At 41.7% G+C, this 18,342-nt stretch overlaps 2 protein-coding genes across 2 annotated transcripts; both read right to left on the bottom strand.

Moving 5' to 3' along the window:
- Positions 1 to 14: 14 nt before the first annotated feature.
- On the bottom strand, positions 15 to 4,106 carry LOC103468954 (claudin-4-like). The gene is made up of 2 exons (XM_008416370.3): positions 3,993 to 4,106; positions 15 to 826 (listed from the first exon to the last, which is right to left on the bottom strand). Exons 1-2 carry the CDS (start codon positions 4,104 to 4,106, stop codon positions 377 to 379), a joined length of 564 nt encoding a protein of 187 aa, XP_008414592.1. The 3' UTR covers positions 15 to 376.
- A 10,503-nt stretch (positions 4,107 to 14,609) lies between these two features.
- LOC103468955 (claudin-4-like) lies at positions 14,610 to 17,818 on the bottom strand. Its single transcript, XM_081610461.1, has 3 exons — positions 16,947 to 17,818; positions 16,735 to 16,858; positions 14,610 to 15,182 (listed from the first exon to the last, which is right to left on the bottom strand). The coding sequence occupies exons 1-3, from the start codon at positions 17,213 to 17,215 to the stop codon at positions 14,610 to 14,612; spliced, it is 966 nt and encodes a 321-aa protein (XP_081466587.1). The 5' UTR covers positions 17,216 to 17,818.
- Between the last annotated feature and the right edge of the window lie 524 nt (positions 17,819 to 18,342).

The following is an 18,342-nucleotide window of genomic DNA, read 5'->3' on the forward strand; positions in this document are numbered from 1 at the left end:
GTTCTTTCCAGTGATACACAGTGAGGGTATCGTGATTTTAGCTACCAGTAGCAGGAGAATGGAGCTGCGCCAAGAAGCTAACAGACAGGCTAACAAACACTGAAAAGAAGAAGAGCTGCCATCGATACAGTTGCAGCCAAGCATGATTTAATGTTACACAATACAGTTTTACCAAGTTGCTCAAAGTCTAAACTGGTATTGTTGTGCATTGAAGGTGTAAAGTTTACCTTCGACCAAATGCCCCCCAAAGGCATCCCAGCGCCCCCCCTGTTGTAAAAATGTCCGCCAGCGCCCCCTGCCGTCCTCTGAACGCCCCCTGGGGGGCGGTACCGCCCACGTTCAGAACCGCTTCTCTAAATTAAGTTTATGTTTTAGCTTAAACTTTGTTTCTTAACCAGCTAACGATTCCTGAAGGGCTGCTGGATCCAGGTCTGCCGAAACAGCAAAGCAGAACTCCAGTCACAATCAACATCAAACCAACTAGATAGCCGATATAGATGCAGGCTCCCAGCCTCACTCCTTCCACCCACACTGATAGCTGTGTCTCCTGGTTGACCGGGATGATCACCAGCAGGCCGGTCAGCAGCAGGCCCACTCCGGCCGCCAGGATCATTTTGGTCTTAGTATCTTCGTTCTGAACACATGGGGTGAAGCCGACACCAGAGAGCAGGAGGAGGAGGCTGAGAATACCAAAGATGCAGCTGAAGACGATCATGGCCCGGGAGCCATGAGGCGGTGAGGCCTGCGCGATGCTTTCATACGTTCCACACATCTGCACTCCATTTGTGTGTTTTGCACATATCTTCCACAGACCTCCATGAACTTCCTGTCCACCCAAAGACAGAGAAACAGATATTTATATTCACTTTATTAAACATGTCCTACGGTATTCAATCAGAAAAGTCTAATTCATTTCTTTTTACTGAATGTCAAAATTATGCTTTTTATTTTTATTATTTTATTTTTTGAGAATATTTTTAAACTCTCATCCAAACCGGAACTTTACATAAATTAATATCACTTTAAACAGTTTAGAAAAGAACATATGATGTCAGGAATCTGTAAGTTTCCGATGAGGCGTAAAACTGCAAAGTCAAAATTCTTATGTTTCATTCGTTTTCTGCCGCTTATCGGGGGTCGGGTCGCGGGGGCAGCAGCTTCAGAAGGGAGGCCCAGTCTTCCCTCTCCCCAGCCACTTCTTCCAGCTCCTCTGGGGGAATCCCAAGGCGTTCCCAGGCCAGCCGAGAGACATAGTCCCTCCAGCGTGTCCTGGGTCTTCCCCGAGGCCTCCTCCCGGTGGAACGTGCCCGGAACACCTCACCAGGGAGGCGTTCAGCAGGCATCCTGACCAGATGCCCGAGCCTCAACTGGCTCCTCTCGATGTGGAGGAGCAGCGGCTCTACTCTGAGTCCCTCCCGGATGACCGAGCTTCTCACCCCATCTCTAAGGGAGAGCCCAGGAAACCCATTTCGGCTGCTTGTACCCGTGATCTCGTTCTTTGAGGTCACGGATACATTCCAAACGTCATGACCATAGAGGAGGAGGCCTCGGGTCTTCCCCGAGGCCTCCTCCCGGTGGAACGTGCCCGGAACACCTCACCAGGGAGGCGTTCAGCAGGCATCCTGACCAGATGCCCGAGCCTCAACTGGCTCCTCTCAATGTGGAGGAGCAGCGGCTCTACTCTGAGTCCCTCCCGGATGACCGAGCTTCTCACCCTATCTCTAAGGGAGACCACTGCCACCCTGCGGAGGAAACCCATTTTGGCCGCTTGTATCCGGGATCTCATTCTTTCGTTCAAAGCTAATGACCATAGATGAGGGTGGGAGCAGCGGCTCTACTCTGAGTCCCTCCCGGATGACCGAGCTTCTCACCCTATCTCTAAGGGAGACCACTGCCACCCTGCGGAGGAAACCCATTTTGGCCGCTTGTATCCGGGATCTCATTCTTTCGTTCAAAGCTAATGACCATAGATGAGGGTGGGAGCGAAGATCGACCAGTAAATCGAGAGCTTCGCTTTTTGGCTCAGCTTTCTCTTCACCACGACGCACCGGTACAGCGCCCGCTTCACAGTAGACGCTGTCCCAATCCTCCTGTCGATCTCCCGTTCCCTTCTTCCCTCATTCGTGAACAAGATCCCCAGATACTTAAACTCCTCCACTTGAAGCAGGACGACCCTCCTCACCCGGAGAAGGCACTCTACCCTTTTCCGGCTCAAGACCATGGCCTTGGATTTGGAGGCGCTGAGTCTCCTCCCGGCCGCTTCACACTTGACCGCGAACCGCTCCAGTGAGAGCTGCAGATCCCGGTCTGATGAAGCCAACAGGACCACATCATCCGCAAAAAGCAAAGATGCGATCCCAAGGCCACCAAAACGGATCCCCTCAACACCTCGGCTGCGCCTAGAAATTCTGTCTATGAAAGTAATGAACAGAATCGGTGACAAAGGGCAGCCTTGGCGGAGTCCAACTCTCACCGGAAACGAGCCTGACTTACTGCCGGCAATGTGGACCAGACTCTGACACCGGTCATACAGGGACCTGACAGCCCGTATCAAAGGGCCCGGTACCCCATACTCCCGGAGAACCCCTCACACGGCCCCCCTAGAGACACGGTTGAACGCCTTCTCCAAGTCCACAAAACACATGTAGACTGGTTGGGCGAACTCCCAGAACCCTTCAGGACCCTGCTGAGGGTGTAGAGCTGGTCCAGTGTTCCACGACCAGGACGAAAACCACACTGCTCTTCCTGAATCCGAGGTTCGACTATCCGACGGACTCTCCTCTCCAGGACCTCTGAATAGACCTTACCAGGGAGGCTTAAGAGTGTGATCCCCCTGTAATTGGAGCACACCCTCCGGTCCCCCTTTTTGAATCGGGGGACCACCGCCCCATCTGCCAATCCAGGGGAACTGCCCCCGATGTCCATGCGATATTGCAGAGTCATGTGAGCCAACACAACCCTACAACATCCAGAGCCTTAAGGAACGCCGGGCAGATCTCATCCACCCCTGGGGCCCTGCCACCGAGGAGCATTTTAACCACCTCGGCGACCTCGTCCCCAGAGACTGGAGAGCCCAACCCAGAGTCCCCAGGCTCAGCTTCCTCAACAGAAGGCATGCTGGTGGGATTGAGGAGGTCTTCAAAATATTCCACCCACCGGCCCACAACGTCCTGAGTTGAGGTCAGCAGCGCACCAATCCCACTATAAACAGTGTTGGTGCTGCACTGCTTCCCCCTCCTGAGACGCCGTATGGTGGACCAGAATCGCCTCGAAGCCGTACGGAAGTCTTTCTCCATGGCCTCTCCAAACTCCTCCCACACCCGAGTTTTTGCCTCAGCGACCACCCGAGCCGCATGCCGCTTTGCCCGCCGGTACCCATCAGCTGCTTCTGGAGTCCCACAGGCCAAAAAGGCCCGATAGGACTCCTTCAGCTTGACAGCATCCCTCACCGAAGGTGTCCACTAACGGGTTCAAGGGTTGCCGCCGTGACAGGCACCAACAATGTTGCGGCCACAGCTCTGATAAGCCGCCTTGGCAATGGAGGTACGGAATATGGTCCACTCAGACTCAATGTCCCCCACTGCCCCCGGAACGTGTTCGAAGTTCTGCCGGAGATGGGAGTAAAAGCTCCGTCTCACAGGGGACTCCGCCAGACGTTCCCAGCAGACCCTCACTACACGTTTGGGCCTGCCAGGTCTGACCGGCTTCCTCCCCCACCACTGGAGCGCTTTGTCTGGTTCCTCACCTGGACCTGTCTGCCTTGGGTGAACCTACCAGGGGCATAAAGCCCCAGACAGCCTAGCTCCTAGGATCATTGGGACACTCAAACCCCTCCACCACGATAAGGCGTCAGCCCAAGGAGTAGCTTATGTTTCATATGTTGTTATACAGACATTCTGCTTAAATTATACAATAACACATAAAATAAAGCTAACTAATCATAATTATTATGCTAATTTCAACCATAAAATGCCTTTTGATCATATGACTACCGTATGACCATGATGTCCCACAATCCACTCAGGCAGGGCACAGCAGGTGATGACCATCATCAGCTCGATGGCGCCGAGAACCACAAACACCATCTGAACTGTTTTTGATGCCATTCTGTAAAAAAGAAAGATAAAAACAGTGGGATTACATTTTTTGCTGTGATATATTGGCATCATGTAATGCAGGATTGGGCCTCTGGCAGCAATGTGCACAGATGGACACTAGAGGGCGCTTAGTGCACCTGCACACTGAAACCACATGTTCAACATTCAGCAGCCTACATAAAAAACAACATATAAAGTTAAAATCTTTCTGTATCAAACTTCCACAAGAGCCACACGATGAGTCTTTCACTGTCCTCCATCTGCACAAAAACTAAAGTGAAACTGAACATTCATGACCTCAGTAAAAATACCAAGCACTAGTAGAGATTATTCCCCAGTTGACACCTTATGGATGTAGATTGTGTTTTATTTTCCATTTCAGGGTTTAAAAATTATGTGATTACCAGATTTATTTTAATATGTAAATAATATCAGCAGCCATCTTTTTTTCAGTTCTCATTGTTTGTAGTTAATATCATTATTTATAACTAAGAATGATATCAGTCATGTGTCTCACTGACCACCTGCAGGTGTTGATGTCATATTCTGTGGTCCAGTTCTTACTACATTTTGTTGGTTATGGGTCAGTTATGTCGCTTTTCCACTGATTAAACCGGTTCGGTTCCGGTCCGCCTTGGCCAGATTCATTTCCATTACCAAGCCTGACTCCTATTTCTTAACCTATAATCAGACATTTCTCCACGTTATCAGTGAATTGATCTGCAGATGGAACTAGAACTTTTTCATCAATATTAGGAAATTATTGACTTACAACAAGCTGATATCTGTTGCTGTAAAGTTACTTGTAAGTTAGTTTTGTCTTATTTATGTTATACTGAGTTATTTGCACCGTGTAGTAGACTAAAATTAGCTGGTAAGATCCAACGGCTGACTACCGATAGAGGGGTCAAGAGTCGGTGAGTAATACTTTTTCTAAAAAGTGAGCGAGTGACTGAGGGTCATTGCGCATAGAAGTTAAGCCCTATAATCCTAGGCACTGATAGGTAACTGAAGGACGGCGAAGCCCGCGAGCAACTGAAACATTTGCGTAACGGATTGAGTGAGAGTGTGAATGGAAAACAAATATCGTTAGGTGTCTGTTTTCATGTAAAAATAACAGGAGTGAAAGCAGTCAGCCCTTGTGGATGCAGAGCCAAGATTTCTCCACTCGAAAGAGTTGAAGCTAGAAATACCACTACGGTAAAAACTTAATTACTGCCCTGTCACACAACAACACCAATTTTAAGGCACCCTAGGTGCAGATAACAGGTCCAAATGAACAAAATGAGGAAGGGGCATCTCTCTGGGTACTCTGGTTTCCTCCCACAATCCAAAAACATGACTGTCAGGTTAATTGGTCTCGCCAAATTCTCCCTGTTTGTCCTGTGTGTCTCTGTGTTGCCCTGCGACAGACTGGCGACCTGTCCGGGATGTACCCCGCCTCTCGCCCAGAACGTTAGCTGGAGATGGGCACCAGCGCCTCCCAACCCCATTAGGGACAAAGGTGTAAAGAAAATGAATGAATGAATAGATGGATGGGGAAGGGGCAAAGTAAAAATCCACAGGATGAATTAGCATGTAAGGACTGAAAAGTAATAGAAAAACAGAAGTCAGATAAAACTCAACATCTAAACCTTTGGATAACTAAGTATGGCTTCAATGGGATATTAAGCACACAAAGTTAGAATTGAAGGGAGCTACAAAACAAAACAAAATGACCAAGAAAAGATGAGGAAGGAAGGTTATGAAGATGTGGATTATTGGATGAAAATAGTACAAAAAAGAGAAAAGGGGGAAGAAAAAACCAAAACAGATACTCTATTTCATTATTAGGAAGATAATGAAACAGGGTCAGCCAGAAGAAGACAGGGAAATGCTGAATCTGAGCAGCAAGGGGAAGACGGTGGGGCTGTAGGAGGAGTTGCAGCCATTGCCTTAGCTCCGACAGCAGAAAGGTTGTACCCACAACTTCCTGTTGAAACACCTCCTCCATAAACTGAACAGAAAAATAACAAAAAACATACCCGACAAAATACTGATCTGACTGGACAAAAATGGACATCCAGATTGGTCTCGGGGTTGGGGGACATGTTTTCCCCAACTTCCCCACCAATAAATAATCCAACTCATGAGGAAGTTGAGCAGTTCCCAATGATTCAGGTGGCCAGTCCTAATGTTGGAGTCCCTACAGAGGGTGACGGGAGCAGTTCAGCCTGGACTACAGAAGATGTCAAAAAGGCAGAAGAAGGAGTAACATCTCATAAGGACGATGTTGCACAATTTGGCAGATATGGAAAATTTAAGAAGGTCATACAACTTGGATGGAGCAGAAGTCCAACAAGTATGGATGGCAGTCCTAAATTTGGATTGGCATCATGTTATTGGAGATTGGACCCCAAATGGCGATGATGGCCGACCTCTGCCTCATCACTCAAGTGAATTGACTCAAAGAATTACAGGGTTATTATATTACAAAGAACTGAAACACAATTCAGAAGGAGGGCAAATTATGTGGAAATGGCAAAGGGACGATGAACCCTTTGATGATTTTAGAACATGCATGACAAGTGTTTAAAACTCACAGTGGTCTAGAAGATGGTGGAAAGGAGCAGGGACCATACTGTCAGCAATTAAAAAATGCACTTCATGCAGGATCCAAAGATCCAAGCAGACATCGGGTACAAAAGCATTATACTGGAACATCCACCGGAGCACTAGATGAGTATGTAAATCACGCTCAACCTGCTGAAAAAGTAGAGTGAAAAGAAAGCAAAGAAGCCAGCAGCTGGTGCATTTTATAGTGAAGAAGAGGAGGAAGAGGAAGCTGGGAAGGCAAAGGACTATAGCATGCAGGATTCAGGGAGTTGGGGCTGTGGCAAGCAGGGGCATCTGGCTAGGGTCTGCCCAGAGAAAAAGGGTCAGCGATGACAAGGACAGCAAAATAACAGGATGAAGACAATGAGGAGCAGCAGCCTGACTCAGACACAGTAAGTGATATGAAGTTGACTGTGTTTTCTGATTAAAATGATGACAGTGTAATTATGTTTGCTTACATAAAAATGACCTTGCAGTTGAAAATCTTTTTAAGACGTAACTGTTAAGCGATGTGAGAATTTGTACAAACATGATAAACAGGAGGGAAATGTTGGAATAAATGTATACAAGTTATCATATGTTTGTTTTATGTCTTTACTCTTGCGGTAATGGAAATCCCCATTATGCGTAGTGTGTTTCTTGTGGTATGCAAAACATACCACAAGAAACATCTCCTCATGAACAGGAGACAACCGCAACCTTCCCAGAAGATGAGCAGAATGTAGCCGTCGCAACAGCAGGCAGGATTCCTGGCCTTGGAGATACTGAGTGCTCTGTTAAGAGATGCTGTGTAATCAGGCACGCAGTTGTTTCTTCCATCTCCCTTTAGGCTGCGTTCACACTGCAGCCTGAAGTGACCCAATTCAGATTTTTCTTTTGACGTAATGCGACCTGTATCCGATCTTTTCATGGCAGTGTGAACAGCACAGGTCGGATTCTTTTTCAAATGTGACCCATATCCGATACGCATCTGACTCAAATGCGACCATAACGTCCAGGCCGCATTCATCCGAACTGAACGTCACTGATAATCAACAAATTCTGCTTCCTGATTCGCGCAGGCGGGAAGAAAAACAACAACCATGACGGACTATATGAGGATTAAGTTGTTAATATGTTACTCCAGCCAGATAACAACTTCAAATATGTAAGCTAAGCTCCACCGTTAGCCTCCATGTTTACTTCCGCAAACACTGAGCTCTTCTTCTTCTTTTTACGGCGGTTGGCAGAACACTGAGAACGATGACGCTATCGCGCCCTCTACTGCGCATGCGGGACACTTTCAGGTCGTTTGCCCGTTCACAGTGCAGAACGCATACAGGTCGCATTTACTGGCAGTGTGAACGGCCCGGGTAAAAAATTCGGAATTGGGTCACTTCAGGCTGCAGTGTGAACGCACCCATAGAGCTGCGTGCCACATGTAACTAGGGCGTTCCCTGAATAAGGAGAAGCAGACTGAACTTCAGAACAGGTGAAAGCTGTAACTGGGTTTCTCTGTGTTCTCCCTGCAGGTAATATTTGATCTCTGACTCTTGTCCGTTCTTTGTGTTTTGTGAGAGTGGTTAGGGGATTTAAACCTGACATTTACTTTAAAAAAAATGTATTTTTAGAGGAATGAAAACATGAAACTCACTTCCTTCATTTGTTTTAAATTTAACAAATGTCAGAGCTTTTAAACAGAAACTGCTTAATTATTTTAAGATATAGTTTCATCAATGTACATTTACGAATTAATATGCTATGTGTCTAATAAAGCTTAATTATACAGATTTTTTTTGTTTTGTGTTCTCTTACAATAATGTACTGGCTCCCTGTTAAATTAACACATAAAGCTTTTAATAATCAGCTTTATTAATGGTTTTTCTGGATTATCTCTGAATCTCTGCTGCTGTATGTCAGGCTGCTGGAGGACAAACTGAACACTTTTATATCCACTCATGTACATTTGTTTCCTTTGCAATTTTGCAGAATTTCTAGGGCTTTTGTTTATGGTTTTTTTAATTGATTTTCAGAACTTTATGTAAAGCAAACCAAAAAAGAAAAACCAATCAACTAGGAGCATCGTAGCGTCTACATGAAAACATACACACAGCCTACACACACAAATTACAGAGATTTTGTGTGTGATTTTGTGTGGTTTAAAGTAGAGAGTCCCCAAACTGTTGGAGGGCAGCAGAGTGAGTGGCACTGAATGCAAAAACGAAAAAAGGAACAATAAAGGGTAGAGTGGTGAGTCCTCATTTCCAGTTGATATCATATTTTTTTAGGAAAATTCTTTTGAAAATTAGAAACTGAGTCAGAGAAATGCAGAAGTTCACATTTCTCTTTTTTATTTTGAAAAAGCAGAGCTCAGGCTAGAAAGAGATAGAGAAGAAAGAGGAAGAAGTGAAACTTAACACATACAATTCTCCTACATCTTTTCAGTCATGCATACCGTGCCTTCCACCCTCCAGGAATGGAGGAATCTTTCACCAGCTTTCCAGCCCTGAATCATGTCTCTTATTTTACTGCTTGCCTGGGAGATGCCCGTGTAGAAGAAGTAAATCCAGGGCCTCGTTTCCCTCTGGTAACAAACCGTCTCCCTTGCAGACAAACTCTTGTCTGTAGTGTTTATGCAAGTTCAAAACATACCTACCATTAACACAAACCTATTCTAAATTAAGAATTTTGTTCAAAATGTCGTAAGATTAACTGTATTAAACACTAAGAATATTCACTTTTCCTTTTAACTTTGTTTCTTTATTTAACTCTTTACTGAAGCTACAATCTGATTAGCTGTGATTCCTTTGGCTTCGGCTGAGATAACTAAAATACTAAACGTTGTCGCTCTCCTGCGACTAACTTTTACTTTCTTTAACATAGAAAATTAAAATGTTTGTTTTTGTTTTGTAAATTCTCTGGAGATAACACATATTGTGAATTGGTGCAATAAAAATAAACTGAACTGAATATAATTTGTGATGTGTCTGTAATTGCTGCCTGCCCCAAAACCATCAGACAACTTTATAAAAAAATCTACAGAGCACTCTAAAACTGTATAAATGATAAAAGAAAAGCTAAGCTTCGGTCTCAGAAGGTTAATTTTGTGCTCATTATGATGGATTTCTTGTAGATTAGACTCCAACAATTATTCTGTTGTAGCTAAATCTGTTTTTCTTTGCATTAAAAATAAGTTAAAAAAGGTAAAAACTGCTTACCTTACTGCAGGGGTTTCTATAAGTTGTGACTTTAAGGAACTATGTGAGATAGTGCTGTATGTCGTTTCTTCATAGCGGACGTTCTGCTTTATTTTTTTTACACATTTGTGGTTTTGGATCACGTAAATGACGAGTGAATAGTCATCTAAGCTACGAGTAACAGGATGTAACTTTGTTATCTTTAGCAAATGTTTGGTGGAAAACTCTTATTTTGCCTGCAGTGACAACATCAAAGAGTATCTTAAACTCATTACATACCCTTTAGCTTGTTTTGAATGTGGATAAAACTAAAGCAGTGGTTTTCTTGAGAACTATCAGCAGGGGGGCTGCCACACAGCTGCTGTTACAATGTTTTGAGTCTATTTGACCCATGAAAAGCATCACAATTTTAAAGGCTTGCATCTGCCTTGCTTCTTTGGTTCAATTCTGATAATTAGCACAATATTTACTGCTCATAAATTTAACATCCAACAGTCCACATCCAGTCTGCAAGTAGGTTGCTTACATTTGTTCTATTAGTTTTAGATACTGAAATGTCTCCAACAGTCAGCAACAGTCAAAAGCAACGTGCAAATACACATAAAGCAATCCAGACTTCTCAAAAATCTTATGTAGTTGCATTTTATTCAAGCTGCAGTAGATAACTTTAATAAAAAAATGTTTTCTCCATATTTGGTAAAGCTGTCACCATGTTGTAGCAGTTTGTTCTGAGACAGATAATCAGTGAAAACAATCAATCTCCTCCATCTCCTCCCTGAATTACTATTACTGGTTAACGTAATGCACCGTTCTGACCAAAACAACCAATCAGAACCAGTAGGAGGGTCTTAGCTGTCAATTATCCTCATTCACTCACTGCTAAATGTGCTAATGGTGGAGAAACAACTTATCATTACAAGAAACCGTTTATCTGCCGTCATTGGTAGCTATGCTAACTAAACTGAGCATTCACAGTTTGAATCTGCACAGCTCTGTGCTATGCTAGCTGCAGCATAGCACAAAGCGAGGAGGAGGAAGGATGAGCAGCACCACATGAGATTGTGATTGACAGCACAAAAAGTCTCCTGCCACTGACTGGTTGCTTCTAGCACTGGGAGAAAGCAGAGGAAATAGATTGTTCACAGATTACCTCTCACAATATAATGACAGTTTAAACAAATATGTAGAAAAAATATATTTTTTATAAAAGTTACATCCTGCATCTTTAATTTCACTCAGGAAAGGACGGGTCAGGAGGGACGTGGGTTAGAGCTGCTGCTGACTGACTCACCTGTTAAGTGGTAAAAGGTACAAGGGACAAGTTATATATATGAATATGTTGGTCATTTTTTCTTAATTCATTAAATGCTAGTGAAAAGGAACTAAACAGTAGTCTGTAGCTAAGCTAATTATGCTAAATGGTTGATAATCTCACACAGTCTACCCACCTCTGGGTTATACTGGGTTATAAATTAACACTTGCCTTTTTCTCTCTCTCCCTCTCTCTTATTTTTTTTTTGGGAAAACCTATTTCATAACTTTTATTAGCAGCATATCTGCCACAGTCGTTCGTGTTTTCCACTGACTGCTGCTAACAGCGTCGCTCCATGCAGGAACGAACCATTTAACTCAGGGCAAATATGGATGTGTGTTTTATTAACTTGGAGTGGGAACATAAAATTTTTACTGCTAAAAACAATCTTTGAAATACAATATGATTAATTTTGTAATGGACAGGGCCCTGATTATTTTTTTTAATTTCTATGAACAAAAAATAAATAATTAAATTGTGGAGGGCCCCCTGCTGGTCAGAATTGTCATCACTTTTCCCCCGTATCGCGCCCCTGACTCTATGTATGAACGATTGCTCTATGGATCACTTTTTAAAAACAAAAAAACACCACCATAAAATAATGTCTATCACGGCGTGAGTGGAACCACATGCTGTGGTGGGCGTCCCTTATTATTTCTGAAAGGTGGCAACCCTTTACTATCAAGCTAATTTTCTATGAGCAGCTTTACAAATCTTTTAAATTACATTACATTACCAAGACACATTAAAACAAACCTTTATTTGGGCTTTTTTCTATTCTTCCTCTTTTCTCCCTCCCTGAAGTCCTTTTTAGAGACATTGTTTTGTTTACTTCACTTCTGACTGGAGCTTTGGACGTTTGGATGCTCTGCACATAACACAGCAGCTCATGTTACTGGCGAAGCGTGCGGTACCTGCCGCGGCCACAAGGGGCCCCCCAAGAGCAATTTATTTATTTTCCTTTTTATTGATAAAATAATAATTTCTACATACATTATCAAATATATATTATTGTAAAAACAAATATCTACACAGAGAAATTGTGTGTTTTTGATATTATAATGACATAGAAATTATAAAAAGAAAGAAAAATTAAAAATCAGCTCCACTGAGGGGGCCCCTTTGCTGTCTTGGGGCCCTAAGCGGCTGCTTAGTTTACTTTGCCCTGGGCAGGCCCTGACCGGTGTACTAAATAAGACATAAAACAACTCAGTAAATATTTTATCGATAGAAAGCAAAGCAAAATCACAAGCACATTTGGTTGGCAGATTTATGAACAGAAATCATGAAAGAAATGACAGAAACATAAAATGGGTTAAATAATCAAATAAAATTATTGTTGAATGTCCGGAGATGATGATGAAAAGACTGATTCTTTATAAAACAAAGAAAGTTATGGACAACCCTGACCGTCTTCTTCATGAGACTCAGGAAAACAGAGTGTCTTCAGTCAGAGGCTTTCAGATGTGCTGTAATACAGACTGCAGCAGGAGACATTTCCTTCCAACAATATTTCCTTCAGCATCGACAATAACTTTGAAGAATCTGAATTAATGAGTTAGAATATTTAATTTCCCTTTTTGGATCAATGAAGTATTTTTGAATTTTAATTTATCTTATTCAATTTCTTCAAAAAATCTCCGTGAAATCTCATTTTTTCTACTTAGAAGAAAGTGTTTGGATGCTTGCAGCAACAGTGCCAGCTGGTGGCAGCTAGTATCCACTGACACTGAATGTGTCTAGGTATATGTGTTATCTTTTATTCAATAGTTTTTATTAAGAATGTATATCCTCCCCGAACACGCCGATGAAACTCCAAACCAAAAATGAAAAAGGTGAACAAGACAAAAAGAATGAAGATGAAGATCCAACTCCTAAAGAATTACAAAACACTTTCATCTCGGCTGCAACTAGAAAAATACACGATTGAGCCGACCAAAATAATGAAGCATAACTCGTTTATAATGTGTTAATGTTTTTTATTCAACACAATAATTGTCTTTCTTTACCGTACAGTTCACCAAATCGTTTTAGTGTGAACTAATGTCAATTTCTATTCTTTATATCAATGCTAAGTTATTAGAAATAAAGAGGAAAGTTATGTTTCATTTTTGTCAAAATAAAGGAGATTATTTTAATTTTATCCCAGAAACACATGAAAAAACAGCTGCAACATTCTGGCAGAGTGAATATGTACATAAAGGAGTCAGCAGGGGTCGCTGTTCTGCAGGGGAAGATTTACACAGTAATGGATTATTCTAGTTTATAAAGATCAGAGATTATTTACAATAATATATATTTATGGCTAAATAATCAAACAACTGTAAAAAGCAAGACCAATACAATATTCTTTTTTCCTGCAGGTAAAATTATATGTGGAGGAGATTTTAATACTGATGGCCACCAAGAAATGGAATGCCATTTAATTTAGAAACTATTTAATTTTCAATGTGCATACAGTAAAATATTCTGGAATGACTTACATCACTTTATCCAGCTAAAAAACAATCGAAAAGGGCAAAGAATTACCTTTGATGAGTGACATTGTAGTTTTTAATAAATATATGAACAAAGAAACGATTCATTTTATTCAGCTCATTGGTAAATATCACATTCATTAAATAGAAAAACAAGTACAACAAAGTAAAATTATTCTTCACCGTCTAGGATAAATGCAGTGCACATTGTGAAGGCAAGAAAATTAGTTTAAAAAACCGCACATTTGTAAAGGAAATGCAGTAGTTATGAAAAATCAGCAAAAACGTTTCTCTCTATTTCTTGTTTACAAAAGAAAAATACAGAAGCAAAAGCTGAAATATGAGATAAAATAAAGTCAGACGGTAAAACTTTATTTGAAGGGTTTGCATCCGTTTGTAAAACAATATTCTTTTGTATATGAGATGAAGAATCAAACAGTTGAAGTAAAGTTTTCTGCAAGTTGCTTACATTTTTGATTCATCTTATTTATTTTTCCAATCACATCTGTATCTGATCAAAGATAATGATCTGTTGTGATTATTGTACAAAAACAGAAAAAGTTACAGTGAATGTTTTTGATGAAATTGTTCGCTGAAGCAAATCTGGATAGTAATTATGTTGACTGTTTATTAAACTGGAAATAAGGAAGTATTGATAATCAAACAAGAATGCATCAAAAAGTCACTGAAATGTAATTTTCCTGCATACAGACATTAATGCATTTTAAAATTATTTTCCTGCTAAGGATCTTTGTGAAGTCAAATTTTAACAGACATTTTAAGAAAGATACTGGAAATCCTGACAAAATAAAAATAAAAATCATATGTGTTACAGTTTACATGCCTTCCAGCACCAAATGTCAGAAATATGGAAATGATAATTTGACGTCGTCTTTCCAGTTTTTACCTGAATTTATCCCTTGTCCACCCATCTATTGGACACCAGACCCTTCTATAAAACCTCTACATGACGCTGCTTGGACCTTAAACGCTCTGAGTGTGGCAGCTGGTCACTAGAGCAACGGAAGTGGTGGTTCCTCCTCCAGAACCAGCAGTTCTGGAGGAGGAACTGCTCCAGAACTGGAGCAGAACTGGAGGAGGAACCGCCAGCAGAGCCTCTGGATCTGGGTCTGCCAAAGCTGAGGAGCAGACCTTGAGTCAGGATCATCAGCACACCAGCTGCCCAGCCGATATAGATGCTAGTTCCAATGTCTCTCGAGTGACATTGTTTGTTTCTCAAAATATTATGCGCCCACAAGCTGACCGGGATGATCACCAGCAGGCCGGCCAGCAGCAGGTCCACTCCGGCCACCTGGATCCTTTTGGTCTTGGAGTTTTTGTTCTGAACACATGTGGTGAAGTCGGCACCATAGATCAGGAAGCAGAGGCTGAGACCACAGAGGATGCAGCTGCTGACGGTCATGGCGCGGGCGGCCTGAAGTCCAGAGGGTTTGGCCGCCAGTACGAAGCCGAACTGTGTGCACTCCTCCGGCCCACACTCCATCCACAGACCGTAGTGCTGCTCCTATCCAGCCACAGTCACAGAAACGATATTTACATTCACTTTATTAAATGTGTTCCATGCAACGGATGACTTTAAATCAGATAGAAACATATAATTGTCTATTTACAGAATGTCAGAATTGGGGCCGTTGTAAATGAATATTTCAGTAATTGAGTAATCTATCGATTATTGTTACGATTGATCGAGTAATCGGATAAAAAAAAAGATAAAATAAAACATTAGTAAATCTAACAGCAGCAGAGTTACTATCGGATATCAACATAAATCCAATTTTTTACATTTGAGCTTCCCTAACAAAACGTTTTTGTAGTTTAGAAAATTAACTTGTAACAATAACACCGCACTTTCTAAGTTAACCTGAAGAAAAGTTATACAAAAATCTGAAATGTCTAAGCTCCAGCTTTTGGTTCATCTTCAGTCAGTGTAATAGATGAACTCTCACTTTGCCCAGACATTTATAGCTTTGAGTTCATGTTAGTGACTGGAATTGACTCCTTCGTTCGTCACACACAGAAACATCCACCAGCCGTGTAACGCCACGATGCCCTTTGCCTTCCATTTGTTGTGACCTGGATGATATGAATTTATTTTCCAGTTCGTCCGTAAAGCTACGCATCTAAAGCCGCCGCAGCGTTCAGTCTATCCGCTCACCTGTATAAATAATCCTGCCGTTTGCTCTGAACCAGCAGCTCTCAGAGGAGAAAGGCTGCCGTACTCCAGGCATCGCTCATGTCATTTTAAGGAGCTTATTGGTCCCCGAAAAACGACAAAAACTTTAACATTATCATGAATAAATAAAATCCTCCCAGGCAGAACTTGAAAATTGGACATTATGCTGCTAACACTCAGCTTTCGTCAACAACTCAGGTGGAAGTGAGAGCTCCGCGCAACGCAAATAATGACCCAATTGGAACACGGTGCGCTAACTAATAAAACATAATTTAATGAAGCTTCGAAGCAGATACATTTCCTCGAGGAATTTTAATAATTGAGGTTCTTGAATCACTGAAGGAATCGTTTCAGCCCTAGGCAGAATTGTGCAAGTTTATTTTTGCTGAATTTTTTTAGAGCTCTCATCCAAGCTAGAAGTTTATTAAATTTAATATAATTGAGTCTTTAAACAGTTTAGGAAAGCCCAGTTGATGATGTCAGGATCTGTAAGTTTCTGATGAGGTTAATTAACAATATTATGTTAAAATAGAGGTAAACCTCACTTTATCGCCCCAGAAATGGTTACAAAAACTGCGAAGAACTGCAAAGCAAATGCTTATCGAGACTATAGCTCAAAAACTCCCAAAATGGTTGCAAACTGCATAATGAGAAGCAATGATGCAATGACATGCTGAAGATGGAGCAGAAGCTTCTTAAAGAGACAGAGGCCCAATTTCAACTGCAAAGTTTGTTTCATATGAAAAGCATTTTAAAAGAATTTAAGCAGATATACTGCGTAACTTCTTCAATAACACATAAAATAGTAGGTGATAAAAAAAAACCCCCATAAAAGTAACCATAAAAAAAGTAAGCCATAAAATGCCTTTTATTATGTGGTTACCAGAACAGGATAGCTGTAACTTCTCAGGACAAGCCATTCAGGGAGGGAGCAGCAGGTGATGACCCCAATCAGCCCGATGGCGCCGAGAGCCACACAAACCATCTGAACTGTGTTTGATTCCATTCTGCAAAAAGAACAAATTAAAAAACGGGGATTAAATCATTTTCTAATACATATTATTTGGTTTTACTCCACTGCGACAGACTGGCGACCTGTCCAGGGTGACCCCGCCTCTCGCCCGGTACGCTAGCTGGAGATAGGCACCAGCAACCCTCCCGACCTCCTCTGAGGGACAAGGGTGAAAGAAAATGGATGGATGGATGGATGGATGGATGGATGGATGGATGGATGGTTTCACCCCAGCTTTGGTAACAATCATCCAACCATTGGCATTTTCTAATGCAGGATTGGGCCTCTGGGAGCGATGTGCACAGATGGACACTAGAGGGCGCCAGAACACCTGCACACTAAACCACAACATGTTCAACGTTCAGCAGCCGACATAAAAAAACAACTACATATAAACTTTGGTTTACATTTACATTTACTCAAATTTAGCTGCAAAAAAACCCCCTTACAATCTTTATGTATCAAACTTGCACAACAAGCCACATTATGAGTCTTTCACTGTCCTTCATCTGCACAACTAAAGTGAAACTGAACATTCATGACCTCAATAAAAATACCAAGCGCTGCAACATGTACTCAGTAGAACAGATCTGTACAACTAAGAGAAAATTTCTCGCTCATTTACAGAGAGAATATTCCCCAGCGGACACCAGATGGATGTAGATTACGTTTTATTTTCTATTTCTATGTTTAAAAATTACGACGTGATTATCAGATTTATTTTGACATGTAAATGATATCAGCAGACATTTTGTTTTCAGTTCTCAGGTCTTCAGTTAGTATCATTACTTATAACTAAGCCTAATATCTGTCTTATGTCTCACTGGCCACCTGCACAGGTGTTGATGATTCCTATGACAAAAAAAACTTATTTTTGATCAGGACTTATGAGGAGCTTTTCTTTTTCCTCATGAAAAGGAAAAGTTCCTCCTCTCCTCTATCAGTTTCTCCTTTGCATTAAAAATAAATAAAAAAGGCAAATTGCTTACCTCTCTCACATTCTGCAGGTTCTTCTGTTTGTTGACTTTAAGAAGCAAAGTGGCGACTCTGAATTGACTCTGTTTTTGTGGTTGTTGCTTCACAGAGGAAGTTCTGATTTGTTTTTTGCACATCGGCGGTTTTGTTTCATGCCAATGAAGAGTTTGATCATCTAAGCTAAGAATAACAGGATGTAACTTTTTGCATTAAAAAATCTCAAGCTCATCTGCATACTCTGAAGCTGGTTTTGAATGTGGACAAGAGCAATATTTTTCTCTCTAGCTATCAGATCTCTGTTGCTTCCCACTGATTTTGGTGCACAGACTTTGTCAGTAATTATAAATATCTCTTGTTTTATTTTAGATAAAGAGCTTTCTTTTAAAAAGCACATAGAAAATTTGTTAGAAACTCTGAAAATGAAGTTTGGGTTTTATTCTTGTATAGTTCTCCACACTGACCCCGGATGGTAACACTGGTGTCCTGGTCCTCCTCCTCTGATGC

This window comes from Poecilia reticulata, chromosome 8 (genome assembly GCF_904066995.2).
Source record: "Poecilia reticulata chromosome 8, P_reticulata-male-v2, whole genome shotgun sequence".
Classification (NCBI taxonomy): Eukaryota; Metazoa; Chordata; class Actinopteri; order Cyprinodontiformes; family Poeciliidae; genus Poecilia; species Poecilia reticulata.